This window comes from Gobio gobio, assembly GCF_949357685.1.
Source record: "Gobio gobio genome assembly, chromosome: 1".
In the NCBI taxonomy this organism is placed as follows: Eukaryota; Metazoa; Chordata; class Actinopteri; order Cypriniformes; family Gobionidae; genus Gobio; species Gobio gobio.
Genome location: NC_137097.1, coordinates 12,125,833 through 12,151,729, shown reverse-complemented (window position 1 = coordinate 12,151,729; position 25,897 = coordinate 12,125,833). Strand labels below are relative to the sequence as shown.

At 38.2% G+C, this 25,897-nt stretch overlaps 2 protein-coding genes across 2 annotated transcripts; one reads left to right on the top strand and one right to left on the bottom strand.

Moving 5' to 3' along the window:
* Nucleotides 1-5,903: 5,903 nt before the first annotated feature.
* Nucleotides 5,904-7,217, bottom strand: LOC307116919 (piggyBac transposable element-derived protein 2-like; the record flags this gene model as incomplete). The annotated part of the gene is made up of 1 exon (XM_079801438.1): nucleotides 5,904-7,217. One exon carries the CDS (start codon nucleotides 7,215-7,217, stop codon nucleotides 5,904-5,906), a length of 1,314 nt encoding a protein of 437 aa, XP_079657564.1.
* Nucleotides 7,218-12,598: 5,381 nt separating this feature from the next.
* On the top strand, nucleotides 12,599-25,897 carry LOC307127351 (uncharacterized protein). Its single transcript, XM_079818511.1, has 3 exons — nucleotides 12,599-12,666; nucleotides 13,093-13,303; nucleotides 24,109-25,897. Exons 2-3 carry the CDS (start codon nucleotides 13,144-13,146, stop codon nucleotides 25,263-25,265), a joined length of 1,317 nt encoding a protein of 438 aa, XP_079674637.1. The 5' UTR covers nucleotides 12,599-12,666; nucleotides 13,093-13,143; the 3' UTR covers nucleotides 25,266-25,897.

Below are 25,897 nucleotides of genomic sequence, written 5' to 3'. Positions count from 1 at the left end.
GTGTGTAAAGGTGTGAGCTAAGTTTCTTTTATTTTCATGATTTCTGGACAAACACACACTGTCTGTGATTTTCTTTACAAAAATGGAAAATATGTCCACAATGAGCACATTACTAGTTTTTAACCTTGAGGTTCCATGAACGTCTATATCGGACGTGCAGAACACGTCAAAAACAGACGTCATAAAAACTTTCATTCTGGCTCCTCAGTGGACGTCTTTTCAACGTACGCCTCTAGGGGCAAAGACATTGAAAAGACGTCTTTTGGACATAGCTTTGCTCAGTGGGATATTTTACATTTATAAATAGCATCAGCTCCAATATATAGTGTGTCATACATTAACCTTTCAAAACAGAAGAGTTGAGATTAGAGACTGTGGAATATTTATGTTAATGTTAAGTTGTAAATGATTACTGGGTTCTGTTTGCCCTAACACAACATTATATTTGGACATAATCTGGCTGGTCCTGAGGGATATGGCCAGTTTTCATGTGTTATCAAATCTCCAGTTTGAAGTATTCATAATTCTTATTAAAAAAAATGTGGGCCCTCGCGTTTATCTTGTGGTTTTCTAGAAGGTCCCCCATTAACTAATAGACTAAGAATACACACAACATTAATAACATTTTATGTTTACATAGCATGAAGTTTAAATTTTAAGTGGCATAAATTGTAATAAATTGAATCTTCTGTATTTATAGAAAACTCCAGTGCAGAATATCAGGAGAAGAAGATCGAAAATCGAGGGGCCAATCTGGAACAACTCAAGTCCATCAGACAGAACTGCTCCTAGAAGACTATCCAGGCCACCAAAAGTAAACATGCTGCAACAAGTCCTTCACCAGGATTACTGGTTGACCTGTGATACCATTGACCTGGCCAGCTTCCTCACAGCAAAGGACAACATGGACATTGATGGGTTTCAGTCAGTTCTGTCCTTTAGTGCTATTGCTAATGGAGGGATTGTGGGAACGCCACCAAAAACTCCAATTTGTGCAGATATTGCACATTCAGCAAAATCACTGGATCAAGGTTAGCAGTTTATTTTGTGATGAATCAGCTCTCTGTGTATGACAGTAAAAGCGCCCTCTGGACCCGAGAACCCTACAGACACTGTCCTCGCCGGTAAGGCCACAGTCAGCCAATCAAATCTAAGCAATTGTGGCGTGTTTTCAATAGCATTTACATATGCTCTATGCAAGGGCCATCCACCAAAGCTATGCATATTTAATGAAGGCAGGCTAAGGGCACACCTGTATGCTTCATTAAAATAAAAACAGCATCACACTTTGCATGAGTGAAGCTGAGGCAAACATGACCAAAACTGCAGAACCAGTTTACTGTGTTTGCAGAACAGCCCATAACAAGAGCTCATGGTCCAGTGCTCTGAATGCCAAGAGTGTTATCATCCTACATGTGCAGATACACCCAGAACTGTAATGGGAAATGATCAGGTCTGGCAATGTTTCAAATGCCACTGATGACATAGTGGACTGGACACTACATGAGAAACACCACAGTGGGGAACACCAAATGCAATAAGAAGAAGCTTTATTTAGTATTTTAAATTATATGAAGTTTTAATTTAAACATGCCACTGCTGTATTTTAACCTTGCATTTTATTTATTTTTATATTTATTTTTATTTGTGATTTATATAAGTAAAGGAGTGAAATCCAGATCCCTATTTATTTAGGGTCTTACAAAAAAGACATTTTTGTATAACCGTGCAACACTATGCAAATTATTAGATTTGCAGTGTAAGAATGCACTTTTCGGGGTGATTTAGCCTTTATTTTTCTCAAAACTACAGTAAAATGACTTGGAAATAAACAGTAATTCATCTTCTGTAATCAATTTATGGAATCTCACAGTTCAAAATGCTTACACTAAGCCTGAAGACATTGCACACCAGTTACGCTCGTCTGATGTAGCGAAAGCATTTTGAACTGTGAGAGGCGTTACGCTTTTTCCTTAAGTTGGAAGTTATAAATTGTACTTTATAAAGTAAAGCCGTGTGGAGCAGTTATGATGGATAGATGCACTTTTATGGACTTCAAAAAAGAGCAACAGTCACTGCCACACTGTATACACCTGAAAGTATCCCTGTTTCTTTTCTTTGCTTAAATATTGGAAAGCTTCTGAATACAGACACTTCCTCCTATTTTACAGCCTTCACTGTTTGTTTGTCATTTTACCCCGAAAATATCTTGACCATTTACTACTTCTAGTACAGGCCAGATACATTCTTGTTCAAGAATCAAAACATTGACAAAGCTGATGGCCTTTTAAAAGCATTTGTGGGCCTAATTTATCAAAATAGTTCCATGAAATATACTTGAATGTAATTAAATAAATATTGTATACAGTGTATTTAATTATTTTGTAAGTATTTTTTATTTATTTTCACTTGTGCTGGACAGCAGTCCTGCAGGAATTATACAGTCCTGCAGGATTTTTCACTTGTGTTGCAGTTGTGCTGGATGTTCCTGCATGTTTCTGTTGTACTGAAGGCTTCATTCTAAAACCTGTAGGAATTTCCTGCAGGATTTCATCATTCCTACAGGATACCTTCAAATATCCTGCAGAAAAAAATCTCAGGATTCCTGTAGGTTATTTTTGTAAAGGTGATCCACATGATCATCTTCTTCTGCAGCCCCTGCCTGATCCCCATATCCCTCATCTTCTGCATCTTCTTGGACTCCACCTCTCTCATCTTCTTTCATGTTTTGTTCATTTTGGCCTCCTCCCTCAGAATCTCTCAAGTGTCTGTTATTTGCGACCATGCCACAATGATCACAGAGCTTTATATCTGCTCTATTTAATTGATTTTTTTTTAAAATAGCACAAAACGTGCACGGCTTATATATTTATTTTTTATTTCAAAATTTATTTAAATGCACTTTTTAAAAACAGCACAGATAAAATAAAAATCATGAGCAAAACAAGAACAATCATTCAATAATTAAAAAAAAAAAAATTAAACCTTTGCACATAAATAAAAAATATTATAAAAAAATGTATTTCAATTTGTGATGCATTGTTTTCTGTGTTCCTGATTTCTAAATGAACCATTCCCTTGATTCACACCAATGTTTTTTCTACGAACAGCGCCTGAAAATAGGCTAACTTCTGTCAACATAACCAACGTGACAACCTGCTTACACAGGGAGCGTGCTGGGGACTATTTTCAGGTGCTGCGTAAAATTATTACGCAGGAATGAGAGTACGGTTAGCCATATTGGCCAAGAAAAACAACTTTTGCATCTGTTTTAGTACACGATATAACTACAGAAGTGTCCAGATTTATATAGGAAAAATATTGATATATTATTGAGAGAGATGCTAATGGTCTAATCAGATTCAATGATCTATGCTAAGCTATACTAAAAGTGCTACTGCCAGATCTGAAGAACATTCTTGTAGATGAGCATCTGATACAAACCACATTTAACGGTCTTGTGTGAACAGTCTCACCCAAAAAAAGACAAAAAACGTATTTTGAGTGGAAAATCATGTTCAGCTGCAATGTGAATAAATATTCCTAATTTCACACAGATACCATTTTTCATATCTCCCGACCAGTAGGTGGCGCTGCGCCGAAACGCTGCATGTTGCCTCAAGTCATGCTTGTGATGATATGTGCCAAGTTTGGTTTGAATACGATAAAGCATTGCGGAAATATAGCCTTAACCCTTTAAGGTACGCACCATGAAAAAAGCAAAGGAAAAAATGTTTCTTTTCATTTTTTATTAAATGATGATAACAATAAAAACAATTAATATTTTTTTTTTAATTAGACCCTACAGTATTTTAGATACAGTCCTCTAACAAACGGTTGAGACGTCTGTTCATAATAAAATAACAATATTCAGAACAAGTCATATTAAGTGCAATTTCTTGATCAATAAAACATCTGATGGCTGCTATTGATGGCTCCAAACACATCAAGTTTGTGTGCGTGTGTGCGCGTGCTGGTGCAAAACTTCACCCAAGATTTGATTAAAGGTCCCATGGCATGAAATTTTCATTTTATGAGGTTTTTCAACATTAATATGAGTTCCCCTAGCCTGAATATTGTCCCCAAGTGGATAGAAATGTTGATCGGTGTAAAACCGAGTTGTGGCTGTCTTTCTCTGCCTTTGTGAAAATGACAGGCCAGACTAGCCAATCCTGAAGTCTCCTGGTTTGACGTCCAAGCAAGAACGGTTTCCTCCCTTTCCTCCGCCCAGAGAATCTGGCACGCCCATGCAAACGCTCGTCGAGAGATCATTGCATCATTGCTTGTGAACGAGTGAACGCTGGCAGTTTCTCAGTGTTTGGATGTACAAATGAAAACAGAAGTCTTTTTTCAGTTCCTTCTGATCTGTGATCAGTGATTTCTGATGTGTAGCTAATTATTTATTATTCGTGCACACAATGCGGCTTCTCTCTCTCCAGACAGAACGGTGTTTTCGTGTTTTATATCTTGTGAGTCAGTGTTTTTGTACGTCCTCGTCGCGTCTATCGGTTCTAAAATGTGCATACAGTCATGAGTTTCTGCTCAACATCAGCAGAGATAAACCTCACACACGCCGAAGCTCGGCCTTCAACATCCCCGACCCACAGTACTGCATCTGGCCCACAGCGGAGGCACCAAACGCGGCGTGAGATTAAGCAGAAGGGGGGTAAGGGTGAGCATATCCGGGCTAGCCAGCCTAGCCCCACAATAAACTGGATTACATCCGATTACTGCTGTTGTGTCTTTGTTTGCGCGGTGTACTCAACGCGCGTCACTGACGCTTTTATTTTATTTTAAAAATAATGCCATTATCAACACTTACTTTTAACTCGTTCATCTCGACAGCTGTAATGGTACTTTGCATGTGTTACAAAGTTGGTAGAATAATGATGAAGAGGACTCGGCGTGACTGGGACTCGTGTTTATTCAGAACTCTCAGATACAAACACAATAAACTCGCGCTGACTGACAGCGCTCTCATAACTCAGTAGTTACTATAAATAACTTTGTTAGCAATCGCTGAGCTCAGTCTCTGATATATTAGTGATGTCCGGTTCGCGAACGATCTTTCTTTTGAACCAGTTCTTTTTAGTGAACCGAATCAGTTCACCAAATCGGACTGAATCGTTCTAAACGGTTCGCGTCTCCAGTCAGCGCTGATCCATAATTTACTAAAGTTACTAACTTTCTGACATGAGTGACAGTCCCTCCGACTAGAAATAGACTAATAACCTAAAGTATATGCTGTAACTAAAACAGTTCAGACATGCTGAGAACTGATGTGAAGTGAACTCAGGTCCATCCGTCTCCCTGGCAGACTCGTGCCTGCTCGTGCCTCGTTAAACCACGCCCCCTCCGCTCATATAAAATGCAAAGATGTCAGCCAATCACAACAGTGGGTGTTTTTACTGAAGTCTCACAGCAGACACGCCTCTTGAAGCAGGGCATTCAAGCCACAGGGCAAACAGCAGTATAGAAAAAATGCCTTTTATTTCTAAATTATGACATTTTATGATGTAAAAGTCATACTAACAATATAAGTACAGCTCAGGAAACATTATAAAATAATAGAAAAATGCCATGCCATGGGACCTTTAAAACATTTTCTTTCTTTTTTTCTTTTTAATGTCAGTGGGAGAAAAAGAAAACATCCACTAAGCTTTACAGACACTGTTATGAATATGGTCAAGGGAATGGACTACTTTAAACTATTGTGCAGTAAGGTCTTCTTTGAAGAGTTTTAAAGACGATTTAAAGAAATACAACAAATATTTTTGGTGGTCATGCAACAGCACAAATGGGTTTTGACCTGTTGTGCAACTGCACTAATGATTTTGGTCAGGGGTGCAACAGCAGCGGTGCAACAGCAGAGGTGCAACAGCACTTATTTTGCCTTTGGCCATTCATTTCTGATGGTATGCTGCAAAGCATTCCTGCTTTGCATTCATACACAGAAATACATGACATTTCTGGCCTTTCCATCTCCACACTCCCTTTGGACAGAGGTTGCAGCGCCCCCGCTTGTTAGAGTGTAGTGGCAAATGTCCGAAGTTGTCAAATTGTACATCTGGTTGTGGGTGGGAGGGTCTTGGGGTATTTGACTTTTTGTTTGACGACATCTGTGGTGGAGAGGATGATGAAGGTCGGCCAACATTGGATGCTGGCTTGTTGACTTGAGCCAAAGTGTGCGCGACTGCCAGACGGAACTTTTTGAGAGGTAGCAGTGCTTCTTTCAGGAGTCTGCAGTCCCGCTTGTAGACAAGCCAGGCATTTGAGATGCAGAGGTCTAGGATGTATCCAAACAGGGGAAGGTACCATCGCCTGGATTTCGCCGGGGTCTTATACATGTGTACCAGCATGTCAGACAGATCAATGCCTCCCATATGCTGATTGTAGGCAGGGATGAGTGATGGGCACGGGACAGCGACCTTTGCTTTGGCCTCTTTGCTCCACCGTTTGACAGAGGAAAGAGGTGTGATGCCACAGGCACTACTAAGAAGGCTCACGCATTTATTATCGAACCATTTCACTGCGAGCAGCCCTTCAGCAGACATAAAGTCAAAAGCTCCACGTCCTTCCTTCATCAGCTCTTTGTCCGTCTTTAAGGTTGCTCCACCCATGCGGTTTGGTCGGACAGTGCCAATGCACCTGATGCCCAGGTTCTCTTGCAGGTTCTGGACCAAGTCAAAACTGGTGAAGAAGTTGTCACAGAAGACGACTGAAAGTCTTGGCAGAGTAATGGTTTTGCAGAGTGTTGTCACAAGTTTGGCCCCTAGAAGCAGTGCCTCCTCCTGCTCAGTTAGGGCAACGTTGAAAAATGTGGACGCCCCCTGATAGAGCAGAAAGTCATGAATGATGCCAGATGAGCTGGCCCGGCAGAACAATTTAAAGCCCCACTTGTCTGACTTGTTGGCAATATACTGGCGGAGAGAGCCAGTCCTTGTGCCTTTATATGCCACCATGACCTCATCCACACTGTGCTGGTAAGTGGATGAGATCCGAAGACACTGCTGACGAAGCATGTCAAAAAGGGGGCGGATTTTGTAGAACCTGTCTGGACTGCCATTGCACTGCTGATTATCATTAAAATGAAGGTACCTGCGTAACAGCTTGGATCTTCTCCTTGGCATAATATCGGCTATCACATTAAATCGTGACTCAGTGCACCAGTAGTCATCGATGGCTGGGAAACTGAAAACACCCATGAAGAGAAGCATTGCCAGGAATTTTTCATCTCTTCAGGACTGGTGCTGATTGGATCTCCCAGCTCCTGGGCAGCGTAGAGATTGGTTTGCTCAGAGATATGTGTAATCATCTCATCTGTGAAGAGCATTTTAAAATACTGAAAGGGTGTCTTTACAGCATCAGGGAGGTTAAAACTTTAGTCTGGAACCTGGAATGTCTCAATGTCTTCATGCCGCCACAATCTTCTTCTGCCTTCCTTTCCATCTGGGGGTGATGGTTCAGGTGTCTCCTGTAGCTCTGCCAAAGAAACAGTTTTCAGGGAGTTTTTCCCCATTCTCCTCTTCTTTTTGGACAGTGGTTTAGAGGATGAACTGGTTGAGGCAACCTCCTCCTCATCCATTGAATCAAAAGAAGTGTCCCCACTTTCTTCTGCTGGTGTGGGCAGATAATCTGGATCATCTATGGGGTCATCATCACTCAGATCCGCATCTGAGTCCTCAGGATTTTCTGGCACAAGGGCCAGAAAAGTGCGTGGTCTTAAACCTGTGGGATTACAAATTTAAGAATATGTTTGAAATACATTTTGTGCTACCCCAGATAGCATTGTGACATTGAGTCAATGTTGAAATTCCATCAGAATCATCAATTTGGTTGAGGTTGAAATGTCAATGCTAAATAATATTGGATCAATGTTGAAAATTCGATGCAAAATAAATAGTGGACCAATGTTGAAAATGCAATGCTAAATAATATTGGATCAATGTTGATAATTCCATGCTTTTCAGTATTGAAAAGACAAACATTGAATCAATGTTGATTTTTGGTCAGCTTAATTCTCCACTGGTGAGGCTTACTCAATCTATATGTCCCATCATTCAACATGTTAAAGCAAATCCAAATCAATTGGGTACATTTCTGTGAAATGTGAGCACATTCATTCTCCTCAAAGGATGAATCTCCGCCAACAAGTGAGTGGATTAACAAAGAACTCCTACCATAAATTTAACTCAATGGGACGAACCAGTTGATTATTATTAGTAGGCATATTGTTAATATTACTGTTTTAATTATTGTTTTAAAATCGCCTCCATCATGGAAAACATCTCCAATCCTCTAGTGTTTTCGGCTAGCTACATCACATGCAGAGAGATTAATGACCTAATGAGTCCTTAATTCTTGTGGTCATCCAGTTATATAAATCATAGCCTGATTTAAATTTATAAAATGTAGGCTATTATTATTATTTAAATCATGTATAATTTAAATACATTTAATTATTTATCTAAAGAATACAGGGTTAATAAAGTATTTTGAATATTTTCCCCTACCGATCGAATGCACCACAATCCAATCCAGGAGGGGGCGGTAATGCACCTTCAGATCAAAGCGTGGCTTAACAGACTTCAAGCACGAAAAAGACAGAGACAGCACAGCAACCGTGTTTTTTAGAGGTAAGTACAAAAAGATTAAAGGGTAACTAAACCCCTGCTCAGAGCTTAACTCCACCCACTGGCAATTTTCAAAAAATGCTGGAAAAGTGGGCAGAGCCCGGCGGACACAGAGGGGACGAATCGAGGGCGGGGCTGAGCGGAGGGCGTGCACCTGAGACCCGCAGTGACGGATTGATTGACAGCTGTCAGACTCGCGAGTCGCAAAGATGGAGAATGACTGGAGTGACGCCAGCTTTGCAACAGAGCGGTCATTCTCCTACCTTCACCTGAAGTGGAGGAGGGTGGATTGTCTGTAGACACAAACCCGGAGCCTTATCAATGCGAGCCGCTGCTCAAACTGCATTAACTCCCGATGCAGACGATGCTAGTGAAGCAGCCGCGCAAGAGAACTGACCTAATCTATCTGCGTCCGCGGCAATCGCTTGCGTGTCAGGGTTTGAAAGCGCGTCTCATGTATGAAACTTATCTGTACACATGACGGGTGTCAATAATATTGCAAGAAAAGCCTGACGTGTACTGACAACTGCATTATTTAACCGTATTTTCTTCAATACAATGTTAAAGCAAGTGTCAAGTCAGTTTCATTCATAATGTTTACTTCATGTAATATGACAGTTCAAACTGGAGTGAAGCCGTTCTCATCATGTGATTGGGGGAAACATTTCTGAGGGCGTGGTGAGCTCGTGCCAGGGGCGCGGATAGTGAGCCGTTGGAAGTACCATCCTACGTCACGATGTACCACAACGTCCAATAGGAAAATTCAACTGCAGTAGCCACCGTTCAACCTTAAGAGGGCAGCACTTTGGCGGTTTTACACAATATTTTATAGAATTAAAACACTTTATACTCAAATGTCAAAACATTTAAAAGATAAAGAAACAAGAAGAAATAAAAGAAACTTTTAACATACCTAATGTCGCTTTATCTTTGCTTTCTCAGCCACAACTATTGTGTTTCACACACACAGTTACAGCCACCAAAGAAAAGCTAACACAAATACGGGAACCAAGAGCCCAACTAAAGCAAACGCTTCCCACCAGAATGGTGACTTCAAATGAAACATAAATATCAACATCTAAACCTCTGTTAATTCTCGATAAGAGCTTCTGTAGACGTCTGACAGAAATAGTCAAAGTGTGTCTTATGTCTGTGATTAAGGGCAGCACCAGTGTCTCAGTGGGAAACACTGTCTCCTCACAGCAAGAAGATCCTGGATTGAATCCCACGATTCTCTCACGATCCAAAGATGTGTGAATTACAGATGCTCAGAGGTGGGTAGTAACGAATTACATTTACTTCGTTACATTTACTTGAGTAAATTTTTTGGGTAACTTGTACTTTTAGAGTAGATTTAAAGATGGGTACTTTTACTCTTACTCAAGTAAATTTCTTGTGACAAAACTGTACTTTTACTTAGTTACATTCGGTGGCGTTCCTCCGTTACTGTCAAATGGTAATAATTATATTATATATATTAAAATAAGTTAATATGACGTTGGAGAGGCTGCTTCGCGAGAGGTTGCTACGCATCACCCGCTTATCAGCGCGCGTTTAGTCGGAAGATGATGGCCGAAGCAGAGGAAGATGTGTGTGAGCTACGGGAGGCAGATCACCCGTGGCCTCAAGTTCAGTCTATGTTTTCACTCCAAGATGTCAAAAAGAATAGTTTCATAATGCGATGCATGTTGTGTGCACCAAAACGAACTGACATCTCTCAGCATACAAGAATTCCACCCTGAAAAGAACATGTAGCGGTAAGTGTCACAATGCCTATATTTGAACACTATTAACGGTCATTTGGTAACTATGGGAAATTTTCCCTTATTATAATACTATTTCACACACTGTCCGAGTGTTTTCCTCATATGCGCTCGTGCAAGCAATGACAAATCGTTTGAATCCTCCAAACAACACACGTCCACGAACAAACGTTCACATCTTCACATTTACATATCCTTTTCTTCACAAAACGAAACAAACTGAATAGCCTAATGTGACGCCTTGCATTTATACACAAATCCGGACAGACACCTGCCTGAAGTGTAGAAAATACATACAAATAAAAACGGTATTGTATAATATTCCTATCTAAAGAATAGCCTATATACTTATAAAAATATAAGAACAAAGTATGTTTTAAGAAGAGCTCTAGTTTGCCCATGCACACCATTAATTTACACTGTTTAACCATTAATCCCACACACACACACCCACACACACACACACACACACACACACACACACACACACACACACACACACACACACACACACACACACATATATATATATATATATATATATATATATATATATATATATATATATATATATATATGGTTCATTAGCTTACATTAGTTAACATGAACTAATAATGAACTGCACTTATTTATCTTTATGTTAATTTAAACATTTACTAATGCATTATTAAAATATTGTTAACATTAGTTAATGCACTGTGAACTAACATGAATAAACCATGAACAGCTGGATTTTTATGAACTAACGTTGACAAAGATGAACTAATGCTGAACAGAGGTGTTGTTCATGGTTAGTTCATGTTAACTAATACATTAATGTTAACTAATACAACCTTATTGTAAAGTGTTACAGAGAGGTGTGTGAAAGCTCTCCAAGTAGCCTGAAATTCAGGGTTATCAGGCTTATCAATCAGATCGAAAGTAACTAGTAACTAACTACTTGAGTAGTTTTCTCATCGAATACTTTTTTACTCTTACTCAAGTAAATATTACGATTGTTACTTTTACTTTTACTTGAGTAAATATTTCCGTAAGTACTTGTACTTTTACTTGAGTACAGATTTTGGCTACTCTACCCACCTCTGATGCTAAGTTGTCTAAAGGTGTGAGCTAAGTTTCTTTTATTTTCATGATTTCTGGACAAACACACACTGTCTGTGAGTTGCTTTGCAATTACAAATGGAAAATATGTCCACAATTTGAACTAGTTTTTAACCTTGAGGTTCCATGAACGTCTATATCGGACGTGCAGAACACGTCAAAAACAGACGTCATAAAAACTTTCATTCTGGCTCCTCAGTGGACGTCTTTTCAACGTACGCCTCTAGGGGCAAAGACATTGAAAAGACGTCTTTTGGACATAACTTTGCTCAGTGGGATGGTACAAAAGACGTGGTTTATTTAAATTAAATGAATTTAACTACAGTAGGTAACATTATATTGTTGTTCGCTGATATTAAAGTTAATAAACCTACCGAGACTTATTGAAGATCAGGTTTTCTTTACACTGATCATAAAGACTATAAATTTACTTATTTGAGCAATGCAGACGTCAAAGGGTTAGTTCACCCCAAAATGTCAATTCTGTCATTAATTCCTCTCTCTCGTGTCATTCCAAACTCGTAAGACTTTCGTTCAGCTTCAGAACACAAATTATGATATTTTTGATGAAATCTGAGAGCTCACTGACCTCTCCACAGACAGCAATTTAACACTTTCATTTCCCAGAAAGGTTGTAAAAACTTTTTTTAAATAGTCCATGTGACTCGAGTGGTTCAACCTTCATATTATGAAGTGACGAGAATACTTCTCATGCGCAAAGAAATAAACAAAAATAATGACTTTATTCAGCAATGTCTTCTCTTCCCTGTCACTCAAAAATTATTGGGATTTTATATTACATATTTATTATTTAATAATATATTTATCATTAAGAATATATCTAGATGTAAATCTATATATCTAGATATAGATCATTTATATAAATAAGATAAATAGATAAATAATTTATTCCCCTAAACAAAACAGTTTTAACTTTTAGACAAAGTCTCTCAGTCTTTACTAGTTTCATGTTTTCAGCACATCATTGAACAACATGTATTTCACCAAAACACTCAACTCTGAATTTCTTTCATCTCTATTATTTGTATGTGTGCACTTCTGTGAATGTAGACTGGAGAGTGTAAACGGGACTTTTATTTTGGTGTGGTGATGTGACGTCATAAGTCCGCGCCGCGCTCCTGCATCTGTTGTGATTCGGCTGGAGAAAGGTTTGTGTTTTAAGCGTTTAAAGTGTTTGAACAATAGAAACAATCTTCGTAGTTTTACAGGCGACGCAGATTGAATGATGTATTATTAAATGTAACATTGCATTGCTTTATCTAACACTTATTAACGTTGTGTGAGTAAAGTAACAGAATAAACTCATGAGCAACAGAAGCAGCTTCTCATTTCTCTCTCTATCGTGAATCAGTTCAAACATGAGTTCAGTCTCTGAGTGAGTTGAGAGATTGAGTCAATTGCTTTGAAAAACGATTCAGTGATTCAAAGCGCTCTATTTCTACAATCATTAAATAAAATAAATGTATATATATATATATTGAGTGTTACTGAGACTGTGCTGATGCTGATTGAGACACTGAAAGATTTCATGTGGATTTATTTTTCTTTCTGTTAATTATTCTCATCTTAAACAGGACAAACTCACAGAAAAACTCCTGGAGAAGTGACTGAGATCATTTATAAAGATGGTGTTTATAAAAGAGGAGAGTGAAGACATGAAGATTGAAAATGTATTCAGTTTGAAAAATGAAGAAACTGAGGAACAGACAGAGAAAGAGGAGAGTGAAGAAATGAAGATTGAAGAAACATTGAGAGTGAAAAATGAAGAAACTGAGGAACAAAGAGGTTGGTTTCATTCTTAAAGCTGAACTCAGTCATTTGGTATGTAAGGAATAATTGACGACGGGCCGTTCAATTATTAGAATGATAATGTACACCCGAGGTGGTGATGCGGTCACGACGCGAAGCGTTTTTTTTTTTAAGCGATTTTCTGTTGATCGCACTATAACGGCTGCACTGCTCGCTTTCTGTAGTCTAAACCAGTGTTTCCCAACCTTTGAAAATGTTCTCCATTTTGTGGCCCCCCCTCGGATACGTTACTCTAGGGGTGTAACGGTACAGATTGCTCACGGTTCGGTTTCTATCACGGTTTTAGGTTCACGGTTTCGGTACGGTTCAGTATTTGATATGTTCAGTGAAAAAAGCCCTACTGTCAAATAAAAATAAAGAAAATGATAAGAACAAATCATTTAAATACAAGCAGCAGCACAAATAAATACTATTGAGCAAAGATAGGCCTACTAATAAAATAAACAATGCTTTTCAGGTTTTTCATGTACGTCTAACATTAGTTTTCAGGTACAGAAATTGATCAAATGTAAAATAACATTGTATATTTGACTCTATACATTAAAGATGAATCATTTTTAAACTTACAAAAGCTATTCAATCAAGAGCAGCGAGTGATGTCCTTGTCTTTTGTTGTTTGACATTAAACAGACAGCAGTAAAGGCTACTGCCCCTTTAAGACCTAATGCTCGGATATGCGTCGTCTTTCTCGACTGTATAAAGTTTACTTCAGGCATATACAGACTATGTCTGCTAGAATACTCATCAAGATGGACATGTTGACATGCTCTTGAATGGACAAACTCACACAAAAAGCAAGACTTGAAAGAGAACTCAATATTTGCGCGCTGTGAGACGTGTGCGCGCTTTCGGATGAGCGCACAGAGACACATTTTCTCACAGTGCGCGCAACTTCTCATTCGCGTCTTCTGGCACTAAACCCGGGTGATGACGGCGAAAATGACTGGTCATATTCGAACATACGACAGCACTCGCATGCATTGAACAAAGTTTACAAAGAGAGAATTATTTGAAAAATTTGAACAAAAAAAATATTTGAAGGACTTTTACATGCCACCCCTGCTCTCTTCAGACGGCACCCTGGTTGGGAAACTACATTCACAATTTGAAGAAAAGTTTTGTCATGTTTCTTTAGACGACCAACGTCCACTTATTCTGCAAAGTTTCAGGAATGACAAGCGCGTTTAATTGACTGAATCCGCTATCCTGTTCTGCGAGTCGCTCCTGAAATGGCCTAGAACAGGTAAACCCAGCCTGATCTGATGACGATTTGATCCCTGCAGCTCAGGCTGGAAACCTGTACATATTTCTATCTTGCTTCTGTTACAAATTTGCGAGGACCAATCACAAACCGTCTTATCCACCTGGCGCGCTATTGGCAGGTTTAACTCAATGACGGATAGAGAAGCCACGGATTGTCACTTTGCGGTGGGCGGTTTGCTCCTGGGATGGGGCGGAGAGACCTATGAGCTCTCTCGATCTCAAAATGTGAGTCAGGTGTAAGGTCGAGCCATTTCTGTAGAATCTTCATAAGAAACTTTGAGACAGTCTCAGAGCCTTCAGCTTCAGGGAGGCCGACGATTCTTAGGTTTTTGCATCTGCTGTGATTCTCCAGGTCGTCTACTTTGGCTCTAAAGAAAGACAATTATTTTTCCCAAGATGCATTTTTGTTATCGTGAGACAGAATGCCATCCTCAGCAGCGGAAATTCTGCATTTCGACCTCCGTTAAGCGTGTCTCATTTGACGACACTCTGCCAGACAAATTAGAAAGGGCTTCCTGTATTGAGGTTACTGAAGTAGAAATATTGTCCAAACGACTGTCAATCGCACTTAATCTGCCGTCAATACTGCCTAGACTGGCTCCCAGCGAGAGGATTTCAGTCAACATAACTTCAGCCTGGTGTGATGAAGTCTCCTCCGTCTCAGTGTGCTTTTTCTTTACATTTCTGGTTGGCCAAGAGGATGTGAAAAGCGGAAATTCTTGCGTTTCTATAGTCTCGGAAATTGTTTGTTGCTGTTGGGACAGTACTCCCTACAGCCAGTCTTTGACCCTGTCCCAAATGGCACCCTAAACCCTCACGGTCTTCCTCTGAGTACACACTTTCACAACGTAATGCCGCTTTGACTGCCGGGAAGAAGTCCGTAGTGTAACCCGCACCAGTGCAGGCTCGGCTGAAGTGCGCATCGAGGGCGCATATCGACCTCAAAGGGGGCGCTCACGAGCACCTTCTGAGACCTAAAATGACAAATGGGACACCCTGTGGTCTCGTGGACTTAACGGACACACGCACGCAGCGACCATTGTAAGTCCATAAGACCGAAAGTGCACATGAAGTGTCATTTGGGACAGGGCCTTTGTTGCTTCACAAGCCACTTTACAATTTGTGACTAAATCTGCCATGATCAAACCTGAACTTCAACAAATGCAACGCGGATCTCCACCTTTACTGTTTGCAGAATAAATGCACCAATGCAACCTATGTGACAATTCAATCTGGAAAAGTAACATAATTTTGAATTATTGGAAATAATATTAGGAGTTTCACCATTTTATATTTTTAAGTTCCTAAAGTTTCCACGAGTTTTCATAATGTGAATCAGTTGAAATTGATGGGATGTTCTAAAAAGCTTAACATGAAAATGTGAGAGAGTTTAACGTGGCTTAACCCCCTGGAGTCGGCGGTCGCGCCGGCGCAATCGGTTCTCTTTTGTTCTTATCAGTGCCAAAGAGACTCAAATAACTGTCGTTTTTTTAATCATTCATGCAAGTGTTATACGTCATTATATTCTGTTAAGTTTCTATTTTTTGTGTACAGTAACAATAAAAACAAATTGTTGTGCTTTTTGCAAAATAAGGGAAACAAACATGATTCGCGATCTTCAGCCTCTCTCTCAATGATGTTTAATCTGATTCTCTTCAGAAAATGACCTGTAGCTTAGTGAGAACTTGACACACAAACATGAGACATATGTCTAAAGAAACGTTTAAATGTCAGGTTTTAAATCATGTAAATCAAAACGAAAACAAATATTCTGTGTTTATGTAATCTGTGTGAAAAGTGGGATATGTCAGTCGACTCATTACTGACTCATTATCCGCTAATGCGGCCACACCCACGGACCTCGCGCTCATTCAGATTCAAATACAGACGATCCATGCGTCGGCGCCCACACACACATCAACTCATGCAACATGACGCAAGACTGTTTAGACAAGATTTATTTGGCCTGTTTTCATTTTTTTTTTTCGAAATGTATCTTAATTTTAATTAATGTTTTTAATATATTTTATAAGAAGTCAATATAACAGACAATAGCCTTAGCGCGACATTGTGTATTTGATCGTTTACAAATGATTCAGAAAATGTTTGCCATTGAAATGACTGGGAAAAAGTGTCCCAATCAACCTAAAGTCACCAGATACTATTTGAAATCATAATTGCATTGCATTGTCTTTTTAAATCCCACATTTTTTACTTATAACATTCATCATTACCAATTATTCAGTTATTTGTATTTATTGAATATTGAATTGGGTTCAGTGTCACAATATTTTTTTTTTTTTAGCTCTTCTTTCAAAAAATCTTGAAATCTTGTTTCTTTTTTTGGCAGATATGTTAGCTTGCTTTAAGTAAAAACATTTCGATTTTTCCCCCAGAAAACATTTTTTTTTACTGTTATTGTACTTTTCTAGTAAACCTAAAATCTAGTAGGCCTACCTGAAGCTCATTCATTATGCAGCTCATTATTATGCAGGTCTTTTGTTTCTCAGGAGTGATCACATTATTATTCATGGATCGTTCACGCCTCCTCGCATATCGGCCTCTGTAAAGAAAACGTGTTTTACCAATTGTAAATTAATATATTGTTGTATGTGAATGTGTCGGCTCAATGATTCTCACATCAGTTTGAAGCAAAAACTCTAGGCAAATACACCCATTAGTCAAAAGTCTCGTGAACACATCTATTGTTTGTTTTGAGGCCTTCATTTTAAAACTAATTTTTTTGTTCTTTCAGAAAACATGCATAAACATTATTCTCTCCAAAATACAAACATGTACATTCATGTTGCTCACATATCATGGTAGCCCAGTTTGTGCTGAATACAGTGTAATTACACTTTTGCCATTAATATGTTTATAAGCATCTGAAAAAAACCACAAATGTAAGAGCATGTCCAGGGTTTTTCCTGGGTCAAAAATGGTCTTCGGTGGTGGCTGACAGACATGGTCATCCATACACGCACAGTAAAAAGTACCCTACCCACATGATCTGCAAGCGCAATACTGACAATACATTTTAAATAAATTAAAAGAAAGTTTGTCATTTTTGCTTATCTTATTTTGATACCTTGCTGTTTGTTTTTGTTCCTCATGTTTACACTATTTACAGATAATTGTTTTGGTATATAATCATATCAATATTAAAAAAGTGAACAAATAGCCTAATTTTCTAAATTTCATAAAATGATCAGCTAGCTGATAACAACTTTGTTCTGGGTTCACCTCACTCTAAACTAAATGATTTATAGGCAATTTATTTTACTACACATTGTGAACATTAAGCTGAAAGACTGTGGATAATTAAAACTAACTCTTACACTCACTCTTGCTAAATTGTGTTCTCATTTCAGATGTGTTCAGAGTAAATGATTTAACTGATTGGTGAGTTCAGTGTTGGACAGATCAGTTGTTCTAACCGTTGAAATGATTCGGTTCAAAGGAGTCATTGTGGCGAATCAGACATTGGCAGACGCGTTGTGTGTGAATCCCGTCTGTTAGAACATCGCTAAAGATTTGTCAACACACAGAAAACACTTCATAACCGGATAGGATTTGTTTCCCGTTTATTGAAAGTATGGTTTATGTCAGCTGGTCAGAGAAGAGTCAACATTTTTTGAGCGCAATTCACACCCAGCGGTAATTAAAGGAAAACATCTTCTGATAGCGCCACGTGCAACATGGATTCGGTCTTCCGACCTTTTGATTTTGATTAACGTAATATGTGAAATATTAGAAAGCTAAGAATGCTTATTTTGAAGACAGAGAGAGGGAGGAGCTCTCTGGTCGTTCTCTCTGTCACTCAGTTAACTCAAGAGCAGCAGTCATCTATTCTACGTCAATCATAAATCACAATAACTGATCAAATAAGGCTTTGGCGGGACAAAAATTTGTTTTGGCGGCCGCCAAAAAATTTTAAATGTAGGAAAACCCTGTTTTATGAGCCGTTTGATCGGTTAATGGGCCGTAAAGAGAGGTTACACTCACAGTGTGGATGAATCGTGTTTGTGTGAAGACTCTGCGTCGCATAAGTTCTCTTCAGTAGATCCAGAGACTAATACAAAGCAAAAATAATCACGCGTTTTTGATCCATTAATGCAGCTCTCACTTACGTATGCGATCTCACTCTTTGAAGCGCCTGTCAATCAACGTGTGCTGCTGTGTTAAGCGAGGCATTTTCTCATAGGATAAGGCAGTGCTTCTCAATTATTTTCTGTCACGCCCCCCCAGGAAGAAGAAAACATTTCGCGCCCCCCAACTCTCCGCCGCGACTGTAATAGTATTATTTGTCTATAAAATTACACCTCTGCAAAACATTGTATCCTACGGAGCCCGGCACGTCACCTATAGGAGAAAAAAAAACAATCCGTGCCGGCGGTTTTGCAATCCGTTCCCTCAGTTTGTAAACCGTGATCACGAATTCTTAAACTGTTCCCTCGGTTTAACAAATCGTGGCCACGGATTAATAAACCGTACCCACGAATTTCCAATCCGTGCGCTCAGATTTTGCAAACCGTACCCTCGGTTTTTAAATCCGTTCCCACAAATTCATAATCCGTGCGCACGCTTTAACAATCCGTGCGCACGGGTTTGTAAAAACTTTACTCACAGATTCATTTTAGAAGAAGAACAGCAAACTCCCAGGTAGCCTACGTGTTAACGAATCTTATTGTTTAATTGTGTATTATTCATCAAATTATATTAACTGCAGTGATTCTCTATAAACGGGTGGCGGAATACAACGATTTAATAAGAATTATGTGCGTCAAAATCTTGTTTAACTGTAATAACCTTAGCACTTATTATTATTGCCTAATAAACCTTGCATTGTGTATGACTGACTTTTAATTTATTTGTTCCTGTTTTCTTCTTCTAAATGCATGTAGCCTAAATGCAAAAATATGCACCACACACCCTCTTCCTGATTAAAAAATATATATCCGGGATAAATATATAAAAATGTTTCTCTTCAAACTATGCAGAACAATAATAATTAATAATTTATTCGACATATAAAAAATATAAACATAAGAATCACTGCCGCCCCATGAACGTCGCTGTGCCTTGCAGAGCCGTGACTTATGGCTGACCCTGGTGCAGCCACAAATATCATAACTAGCCTAGGCCTACTGTAATTAAGACATATATTCAAAGAATGTATCAAAAACAGAAAGACGGGCTTAGACTACTCAAAGGCCGCATAAACAGGCCAGTGGGTTCGTACGTACGTCAATACATTCCCAACGATCTTGGTTTGCTTCTTATTTATTAAATATACAGCCATTTAGTGGATGAAACCTTGATCAAAATTAAAATACAATTTATAGAAAACGAAATTCACTTTAAAGAAATTATTTCTGCAAAACAACACTCAATAAAAATCATGCCTGACCCCACTCCATGTCTCCGGACATATTGCGAGTCTTATAGCCTTTACTCATGCAGCTCACTTTTCATCATCAACATATGAAATTAAAACAATAATATAATAGGCTAATATTTAAACATATAGCCTAACTATGAATCTAAATAGGCTACGTTTTGCATGTAGCCTACTCCACTCCAAACGCTTCAAAAATGTATTTTGTTTATTAAACGCAAAGTTTTTTACTAAATTCAGTTCATATTTCCAACAAACGAAATTCCGAGCCAAAATAACGAAGTGGTACAAAAAACTGCAAAAATGATAAATATTAAAGAATTCGCGGGCGCTTTCGTCAACATGATAGGCTATAAGACACGCAATATGTCTGGAGACATGAGTGGGGTCAGACATGATTTTTATTGAGTGTTGTTTTGCAGAAATAATTTCTTTAAAGTGAATTTCGTTTTCTATAAATTTGTATTTTAATTGGTATTAAAATGTATTTTGATCAAGGTTTCATAAACTAATTGCCTGTAGCCTATATTCAATAAATAAGAAGCTAAATAAGAACACCGGGAATTCGGATTAACGTGCATAATGAACCCACTGGCCTGTTTCCGTGGCCTTTGAGTAAGACTGAAAGCATCTTTCTTTTTAATACATTTCTAGAATACATGTATTACAGTATAACATTCAATATATTACATAAACATTTCTAAAACTGTCAAAATATTTTTTTTAAATAAAGCATTCATTAATTATTTTATTATAAACTTTTTAATTTTAATTGCACTCATTTATAATATTCATTAAAAATAAGTGATAAATAAATACATTTTAAAAAATCAATACAATAAATAATAATAATTTTGTTTGTTATTATTATTATTATAATTATTATTTGCCTATTGTTGCATTTAGGCTACATGCATTTAGAAGAAGAAAAGAGGAACAACGAAATTAAAAGTCAGTCATACACAATGTATTAGGCAATAATAATAAAGTGCTAAGATTAGTACAGTTAAACAAGATTTTGACGCACATAATTCTTATTAAATCGTTCTATTCCGCCACCCGTTTATAGAGAATCACTGCAGTTAATATAATTTGATGAATAATACACAATTAAACAATAAGATTCGTTAACACGTAGGCTACCTGGGAGTTTGCTGTTCTTCTTCTAAAATGAATCTGTGAGTAAAGTTTTTACAAACCCGTGCGCACGGATTGTTAAAGCGTGCGCACGGATTATGAATTTGTGGGAACGGATTTAAAAACCGAGGGTACGGTTTGCAAAATCTGAGCGCACGGATTGGAAATTCGTGGGTACGGTTTATTAATCCGTGGCCACGATTTGTTAAACCGAGGGAACAGTTTAAGAATTCGTGATCACTGTTTATAAACTGAGGGAACGGATTGCAAAACCGCCGGCACGGATTGTTTTTTTTTCTCCTATAGGTGACGTGCCGGGCTCCGTAGTATCCTTATTAATATTAAAGAAAAAAGAAATATAGATCAACTTACAACAAAGAATAACTTTATTAACATTGTTTTTTAGTCTGTAGCAGAAAAGACTTAAAATGCATCAATTTGCTTGAAATTTAAAAAATGAAATCAAATTAAACATAATCAATAAATAATAATAAAATTAAATTGATCAGCAACATTAACTCAGGAGCACAATCTATAAAGTCTGTAACAGAAAAGACTTAAAGTGCATAAAAAAATTCAATCCTTATTTAAAGTGCAAACATTTTTTGACCATTTGATACTGAAAAATAGAATATAATCAATAAATAACAATAAATTCTAATTGATCAGGAACATTAACTCAGGAGCACAATATATAAAGTCTGTAACAGAAAAGACTTAAAGTGCATCATAAAAAAGCAAACCTTATTTAAAGTGTAAACATTTTTACCATTTTAACATTTTTAAGCACTTGCGTCATCCAGCATGACAGAGACCATGTCTAATGCTGCAGGCAGTATCAGCTCCTCTGCTATGGAGTGGGGTTTTTTGCACTGAGCAATTTGGTACGCCACCTTATATGATGCCAACAGTGCTCGCTGGTTTACTGAAGTTGCATTCACAAAGCGGGACGATTGTCGGCAATATTCGGCACGTTTTCGATGAAAAAACTCAAGCGGCTTATCAGCGTGATTGGGGTGTAATGTCTGTAAGTGACGCCTTAATTTATTTGGCTTCATACTGTCCGCTGCCAACATTTTTAGACACAGTAAACATACCGTCTTTCTTCGTCTCCCACCGTAGTCGCAGTGAAGCCAAGCGCAACATACGCTTCGTCATATTTCCTCGTCTTAGCTTTCGGGAGGCTTAACGTGTTTCCCTCATTATCTCCGTCTCTCTCCGACTTTCTTTTCATCCCTGTTAAATATTTTTCCATGGTGTTTGTTATCTACACTTCATATCTCCTGCTCTTTGATGTGTGCTCTTGTTCGGTGCAAAAAAAACACTTCCTGAAAAAGTATTCCCCCCCCCCCCCCATGAATAATTAAGTGAGGCCTCTTCTCATAGGATAAGGACACACAGACTCATGAATAATTGAGGCCTCTTCTCATAGGATAAGGACACACAGACTCATGAATAATTGAGGCCTCTTCTCATAGGATAAGGACACACAGACTCATGAATAATTGAGGCCTCTTCTCATAGGATAAGGACACACAGACTCATGAATAATTATGAGACATCGATGAGTCATCACTGTACTATAGTGCAGTAGTGCAATCGTCCTGGGCTGGAAAACCTGATCACAGATGCCAGAAGTTGGTCGACTCCATTCAACACAGATGTGAAGCAGTTCTCATAAACCGCGGTTATACGACTAAATATTAGTCCAGTGATTGACAAGAAAGCGAAATCTTCAAGCATTTTTCAGTATATACAGGAAATGTTTGACTTTGTATAGAAAAATGCAGACACTGCTATTTTTTTTAACAACCTAATATTACTTTTTCTTCACTTTCTCTAAAGTAATTTGATAATTTTTTCTTCATGTTTTGATTTAGAACAGAATGTGCAGTGTTCCCAATGCATTTGCGTGTATTGAAATACAAGTTATTATAAGGATTTTGAGCTTTACTCACTTTTTTAATCACTCTGCTATTATTTTGAACACAACTGTAAAACATAAATGTCAGAAGTTGTTTTAGGACACATGCTGAAAGTTACTGCAGAAACAAGGTTGTGATGTTGCAAAGAGCAGAAAATGACAATATAACTGAGGCATGTTTTGAAACCAGTGGAGACGACAGCACAGACGCTGCTTAATATTAGGGCCCTATGAAATGGTTTCGTTTTTCCCCAAGTTTTTTTCTTTTTTAATTTTTCTGGATTTAGATTTTTTTGATTATAAATTTTTTTAACTCCCATTTTAATGGTTACATCAAATTTTAGTATATATATATTTTTTTTTATAAATTATTATTATTAATATTATTGCAATTTCAGGGCCATGAAAAACATTTCCCCCCTCCAATTCCTTTTTTTATTCTGGATTCCATTTTAATGGTTTAATTACATTTTAATAGTCAATGATTTAACAATCAGTGATTTTAAGAATAATACTAATAATTTTACATTTATATAGTGCTTTTCTGGGTACTCAAATCGCTTTATATATAGAAGGGGGGAATCTCCTCAACCAACCCCAATGTGTAGCACCACCTGGATGATGAGACGCAGCCATATTGAGCCAGAATGCCCACCACACACCAGCTGATTGGTGGAGATGGAGATAGACCGATGAAGCCAATCAGCATATCGCTATATGGGGATGTTTAGGAGGCCATGATGGACAGGGGCCAATGGGTAAATTTGGCCAGGATGCCGGGGGTTACACCCCTACTCTTTTACCGATTTTTAATGACCACAGAGAGTCAGGACCTCAGTCTCTCATCCGAAGGATCCATTTCAATCAATTTTTTTCCTTCAGAAATTGTGTTTGTGTATTTTTATCAGAAATGTTGTTGTGTATTTACATTTTATTGACAATCAAATGAAGGCATAAAACATTAATTTAATTTATTTTCTATTCATTAGAAATTAAAAATCATCAAAACATAAAAGTTAAAACATGCAGGTAAAATTTGATTTGTCTTTTTTTCCTTAGACCTGATGTCACTGAAAGAGGAGAGTCAAGATCTGAATGGAAAAAAAGAGAAAAATCAATATGAGAATCATGATTTCATAACTGAAGAAACAGCTTTTAGTTGCTCACAGACTGAAAAAAATTCTTCACGAGAAAAAGCTCAAAAGACAGAAACTTATTTCACATGCCAACAGTGTGGAAAGAGTTACACTCATAAAGGAAACTATAACAGGCACATAAGAACTCACACTCGAGAGACGGCTTACACCTGCAGGTGGTGTGGAAAGAGTTTCAATCGAAAAGGACACTTTCAAGACCACATAAGAATCCACACTGGAGAGAAGCCTTACACCTGCCCTCAGTGTGGAAAGAGTTTTAACAGAAAAGGAATCCTTAACAGGCACATAAGAATCCACACTGGAGAGAAGCCTTACACCTGCCAACAGTGTGGAAAGAGTTTCAACCATAAAGGACACTTTCAAGACCACATACGGATTCACACTGGAGAGAAGCCTTACACCTGTCAACAGTGTGGAAAGAGTTTCAACCATAAAGGACACTTTCAAGACCACATACGGATTCACACTGGAGAGAAGCGCTACACCTGTCAACAGTGTGGAAAGAGTTTCACTGTAAAATTAAGCCTTAACAGGCACATGAGAGTTCACACTGGAGAGAAGCCGTTCTCCTGCCAACAGTGTGGAAAGAGTTTTGCTGAAAAAGTAGGCCTTAACAGACACATGAGAGTTCACACTGGAGAGAAGCCTTACACCTGCCAACAGTGTGGAAAGAGTTTCAACCATAAAGGACACTTTCAAGACCACATACGGATTCACACTGGAGAGAAGCCTTACACCTGTCAACAGTGTGGAAAGAGTTTCACTGTAAAATTAAGCCTTAACAGGCACTTGATAATTCACACTGGAGAGAAGCCGTTCTCCTGCCCACAGTGTGGAAAGAGTTTTGCTGAAAAAGTAGGCCTTAACAGACACATGAGAGTTCACACTGGAGAGAAGCCTTACACCTGCCAACAGTGTGGAAAAGATTTCAAACAAAAAATAAATCTTGATTGCCACATGAGAATTCACACTGGAGAGAAGCCGTTCATTTGTGATCTCTGTGGAGAGAGTTTCAGATATAAAAACACCTTTAAGCACCACATGAGGATTCACTTATGAGAGAATGGTTTTATATGTCATCAGTCTGGAATGAGTTACAGACAGAAAAACCTTGAGTTTATGTAATAACTTAGAATCATTTCATGTGGCATCACTGGAAAGACTTGCAGAAACAAAGCCAACCCTGAGGTTCACATGAGTTTAGATTATAGAGAGGCCTTTCACCAGCCCTCAAGACCCTGAAATACTGAAATATGGCAAAGTTATTTTGTTATATTTTATCGGTCTTTGCTTAGGGGCAGCACACTGGTGAATATCCCGTGTGGCAGTTAAATGAATATATAAATATGTGCTGTGCATTTTCCTTTCAGTAACAAAATAAATACGGTGAGAAAACTGCATTTGTGAAAGCATCAGATATAATAAACTGTTCCCGCACAAAACTTGGAAATATTAAGATTGTGATGGCCACACTAAAGGAAAGGTACATGTCATCTGGCAGTATTCCCTTTAACACAACCTCCAATGTGTATAGAAGGAAATAACGCTAGGAGATGACAGGTTTTCCACCGGTCCAGCTCCTCAAGACCTCTAGGCTTTCACACAAAAGTAAATGGGATGCAGTTTTGAACTTGTGTTTGATTTTTGAATGCTTCAACTGTCCAAAGCATGAGATCAGCAATAAAGAATTT